The 5,233-nt window shown below is 36.2% G+C and overlaps 1 protein-coding gene across 2 annotated transcripts in view; it reads right to left on the bottom strand.

The window, feature by feature from the left end:
* chrna6 (cholinergic receptor, nicotinic, alpha 6) overlaps positions 1-4,697 on the bottom strand; it is a 23,954-nt gene extending 19,257 nt beyond the window's left edge. For both annotated transcript variants that reach the window (XM_017417044.3, XM_017417045.3), the window contains exon 1: positions 4,481-4,697. In XM_017417044.3, coding sequence (XP_017272533.1) covers positions 4,481-4,538 — 58 coding nt within the window. In that variant the 5' untranslated portion in view covers positions 4,539-4,697. The remainder of the gene's footprint in view (positions 1-4,480) is intronic.
* Between the last annotated feature and the right edge of the window lie 536 nt (positions 4,698-5,233).

Here is a 5,233-nt window from a genome sequence, read left to right as displayed (position 1 = left end):
CCCCTCTGCTTGCTGTTCTGCTTCATAAATATCTCTGTCATATAAACCTTGTTACCACGCAGCTGCACAAACACACACCTCACGGCCACAGCTCATCGGATCATCAGTCATGCTTTGAAAGACATTAAGCAGCTTCTGTTTGAATCCAACAGACAGTTTAGTAAATATGCCTGGAGGATGTAAAAAGACTTCCAAAAATGCAGAATTTACTGTATGGATATATTGTTCTCAGTTTCTGTTTGACTTTCTGTCTGTTATAAATGTCCATAAATGTGTGAATTAGACATTTTTTATTTACCAGAGTTTTCATTCTCTCATCACCGAAAAAGGATGTGCTCTTAGTTTTTTATGAGCATATCTGAGTGAACACTCAGTTTGTGGTCTGATAGTGTAATGTTACATTATGTATGAGGGAAGTATGCTCTTCGACTAACTTTTCAGCCTCCAAACCTGGAAAACTTTCTGGATAGGGCGACTAAATTTAACAAGGTCAAAGTTGAACAAAGGTGAGCACTTAACTATTTCTTTCTTTAAGTGGAGTTTTACCAAATTTGGGATTTTTGTCTTTGTTTAATCTAATTAGGACTCAAAAAGATGTTCAATGATTATACAAAATGTAAAAACTTATGTAAAACAAAGAGTTGCAAAATAATTTTAAAAAGTATATGAGTATGCAAAGTTAGAAAATAACCACATGATGTGATACACTCATCTAAATTTAATGCAAATGACCAAAAAAGATTCAATAATAGAACAAATGAGATTTAAAGCAACCATTAAGAGAAACAAAACCATCACTAAGACAAAAACTAAATAATATGAGCCATCAAACAACAAAAACAACCCTAAAATGATCCATTTCACACAGTGCATATGATAATACTTAACAAAATAAACTGGATTACAAAACTGCTTTAATGAGATAAAAGTGGCCAAAGTGAGATAAAGTTCAAAAATCCAAATACACTGAGATTAAATCATGCAAAATTATGCAAAAAAGATTTGTGCATTAAACAGCTGGAGGGAAAAACAAAAACAAAACACAAAACATGAGTTTGTTGTGTCTCTTTCAGCCTGGATCAGTTGCACTTTGGTATAAGTTCTGCCCAGAGGGTGGATGCTTCTACTTTTGAAAATATCTTCCACCAGTTCCATGTTTATACATGTTTCAGAACTTGCAAATTAGTACAAATTAATTGCCAAAGGTTTCCTAGTAGGTACACAAATAAATTAGACATGAAGTCTGAGCTTCGGGGTCACAATTTTTCACAATAATTTAGCTTCATTACTGGCCTCAGTATGAGTCTGAAGGTGGAGAGTGGGAGAACATGCATCTTGTAGGTTTATGCATGTGTGTGAATGCTGATAAACTATAAGAAAGCTTCTCTGCCACCATGTGTGAATCAGATAGCTGCTGCTTTGGCCCTTGGAGCAAATGTTTATGTTAATGCTTTGAAATGCCTCGACATAATAACCGAGTGTGCAGCTCTTCCACGAGAGGCTCCAGGTCAGATCTGGGCTCTGTGCTCAGCTGCGGTCAGAGATTAGGATGCAGGGCGGAATCCGATCATCTCAAATTCTTTCCACTCCTATTTGTATTTCACTCTTACACCTCCTTTGCTGTCTTCCTGCCTTTACTGTTGTTTTTTATTTCCTTTTTCTTCCCTTCCCTTCCCACAATTTTTTCTCTTTCTTCAGTTTTTTCTTGCATCATCTTTCTCTTTTTCTTTCATTTTCTTTCTTCCACCTCCTTCCCCTTAACTTCTTTTTATTGTTTTCTACAACCCACAGTTTTCTAAGAGTTTGGATGTTGTGTCTAAAACCTGTTTATACTTTTCTGCTTTGATGGAGCCTTTCCAGATGTGTAAGCTGCCCATGCTAGAGGCACGAATGCACCCCCATACCATCAGAGAGGCAGGCTGTTGAGCAGAACAGAACCAGAACCTGGTTTTAATGCAGAAGATCACAACATCCAATACTGACTTTCAGTCTTGACCTTTGACTTCAGAGATTTCTCCAGATTCTTGAAATCTTTAGATGATATTATGAACTGTAGATGATGGGATATTCAGAGGTTTGTTTTTTTTGTTGTTGTTTTATTTAGGATTATTATTCTTAAAATGTTGCACTATTTTTGTTGCACAGTTTTTGACAGACTGGTGAATCTGTCTCGTCTCCTCTATCTCCTCCTCTGCCTCTTTTATGAGTTGTGTTGCTGTCATCAAATCCAAATTACCCTAGCCTTTAAAGAAGTTATTTTTTAGTTGAAACATTTGTTATGTTAACAATGTTCCATTGTGAATAAAATATACATTTAAGAGATTTGCAAATCACATCACTGACCTGTAATTTATTGATTTCTTCTTCAAATCTCTCTTTTCTTCCTTCAAACCATCCTTCTATCAAAACCTTTTTTGATCTGTTTATTAATTGTTTTTTTAACAAACTTTCACTCATTCGACAGACTAACTTGCTGATAGCCCTTAATAGCTTCTTTAAAAACTGAGGCTTCATTACAGAATCAGTCATCAGTTTTGAACCTTATTTGACAAGGAATTACAAAAAGGAATGAAAAGTTAATACAAGTTTTTTATTCAAGCTATACTTATAAACACTGAAGGTTACCAGCAGCACACGTTGCTGGGAGAAGGTTTTTATCAAACGTCTTCAGATGACTCACCTCCTCCACCCCCCACCCCTCCAACTGTAAACTTCCAATCTGCTCTGTTTCCATGAACAATGTTGGCACAGCCCTCTTAACACACCAACTCACTGCAGTGGTAAACAGGAAAACATATCCTGCAAACAAATCTTAATCTGTTTTGGTTTCATGAAATATTGCCTCAGAGAAACATTTGCATTCATCAAAATTCATTTGCCTTTACTCCGATTCTTCTGCATTTCTCTTCCCCTGGCCTAGTTTGTGTTGACTCATGGTGGGAAAAGTTTTATTACAAAACACAACCAATTTTGCGGCATTAAAATGTAAAGTTGACCGATTATTCAGCTGATATTTTCCACTTTTTAAATAATCAGCTATCAGCCTTGCTTGTACATATATTTACCAGGTTACCATATAGCAAAATGAAGACGCTGCAGCAGAAGCTAAACCCAAATACCTGTTTATTATCACCTGCTGCAAAAGGCGAAGGCAGAGCGACAATCTTTAAAAGCACAAAAATGAAAAAAAACTGTTAATTTTACTTATTTTGTGCTAAGATTTGTGTGATAATACGTGAGACAGCCTTATTTTATATCTTGAGCTTCAACTGATTGAACAACAACTTTTGCTTAAAGCTTTTCCATTAATTATTGGAATCAACTAAGTTATTTCTTAGCAAAATATTTCCTGAAGCACTGGATAGATTTTAACAAAATTTACAGAAAGTAATCATTGGCTGTACATCTACAAATGATTACCTTTTAGAGTCACCTCAAAGTAAGATGGCCACCACAGTAAATTGACCTTAGAAAACACAAAAATGTCTATAACTCAGCTAATTTTACAGATATTGACCTAAAGTTTGGTGTGGTAGTAGCTGAGCATTGTACCCCAAAACATACTTTGAGTGAAAGACACTGCATCACATCTGTGCTTCAAACCCTTCAGCTCTTAGAATCAGTCGTGTTTGTCTGTTAGCTGAATATCTCATGAACCGCTAATTTTAATGACACTTTCAGAAAATATTCATTGGATGTTCATTCACAACTGATTAAATTTAGAGTCAACCCAACTGAAGTTGGCTGTCACAGCTAATTAATCTTAGCAAACACAAAACTGGCCATACTTAAGTAAATATTACAGATATTGAGCTAAAATGTGATGTAGTATCTGAGAGTGATTCACAACACATGCTCCAAGTGCGAACAGATTATGGAAGATTGTTGAGACATCACATGAGATCATTCATTGTTATTTTCAAGATTTTGGCAAAACAGCAGTTATTTCTCAACATAAGATGATTTATGTTTAAAACTACAGAGCTGAAGGCAGCAGGCAAAATACATTTCTTCAAGGAATGCTAAGCTTTTGATTAGGGTTTTTTATTGTTGTTAAAATGATCATAAATAACCCAAAAAATGTAAAAAATATATATATGTTTATCGACCATTGGCTGCCCTGAGTTTTAAAGATCGATATTGGCATAGGATAAAAAAGATGAAAGTCAGTCTCTAAATTATTTGATTTTTGCCATCATTTATCACTGTTAAATTATTAAGATCTTAGAAAGTTGTAAGGAGAACGATTATTTAACTAATTTTAGTCTTTTTAAGCGCTTCTGACACAAAACTCCACCAACACGTGAATCCAAACAGTTGAAAGATTGAAACTTTTTGAAAACGTTTCAGGAAAAACACCATTACGTGAATTAACTACAGACAGGATCTCTCCTGAATCCAAACTCCTCAGGTTTCCCTGAAAGCATCAGATTTAAAGAACATAAAACCTTCAGTTTAAGTTCAGATGAGTCCCGCTCACCTTCTGTTTGCAAACCGACGAGAAGAAGCAGAAAAGTCCATTTCGCTGCAGGTTTCATCTCTCCTCTGTCCGGATTGGAGATCCTGTTCACTTATTAATCTGATGTGTAAACCAGCAGGAAAACAGTCTTTTTAACTGAGGGGTGACACAAACAGTGAAAAACGGCATGAAAAAAAGAATCCGACTCTCTCCTGGTGCAGTCCCTCTCACTGTGGCGCTGCGCTCCGTCTCGGAAGGATCCGAACTTGACTCGGTTCATCCCTCCCCTCTGCGCGCACAGCTCCCCTCTGACGCACAGATTCACACACAGGGAGGGATTTAGATTCCGCGGCTGAGAGAATAAATATATCCCTGAAGCTAAAAATCAACAGTGTTCAGTACTAAAGGCAGTTCTCTTTGAAACTTTGAACATAAAATATTTAATTACTTTATAGACAATTAATTTACTCAAGAATCTGACCGCGTTTGTGTTCCATGTAGTTTCCATCTTATATCGAATTGAAGAAAGTTTCTGTGTCGAAGTGTGGACAGATGTGGGAATAAATGACTTGTGAAGACATAAAGACGGGTCGTTTCAGCACCATGGAGAGCACAAATGAGTTTTAATGACGACTCTCTCTGTGGTGCTGAATGCGCCCTACAGACTTTTATAAGATTCGTATCCTCTGATGCTTTTTGCTTCATGAGACAGTTCTATATATCAAATATCTGCACGTCCCGATGAGTTAAAACACAATTATTGTATTACTTATA

The sequence above is a fragment of the Kryptolebias marmoratus genome, linkage group LG3, assembly GCF_001649575.2.
Source record: "Kryptolebias marmoratus isolate JLee-2015 linkage group LG3, ASM164957v2, whole genome shotgun sequence".
Taxonomy (NCBI): Eukaryota; Metazoa; Chordata; class Actinopteri; order Cyprinodontiformes; family Rivulidae; genus Kryptolebias; species Kryptolebias marmoratus.
This window is presented reverse-complemented; position numbering and strand designations above follow the sequence as displayed.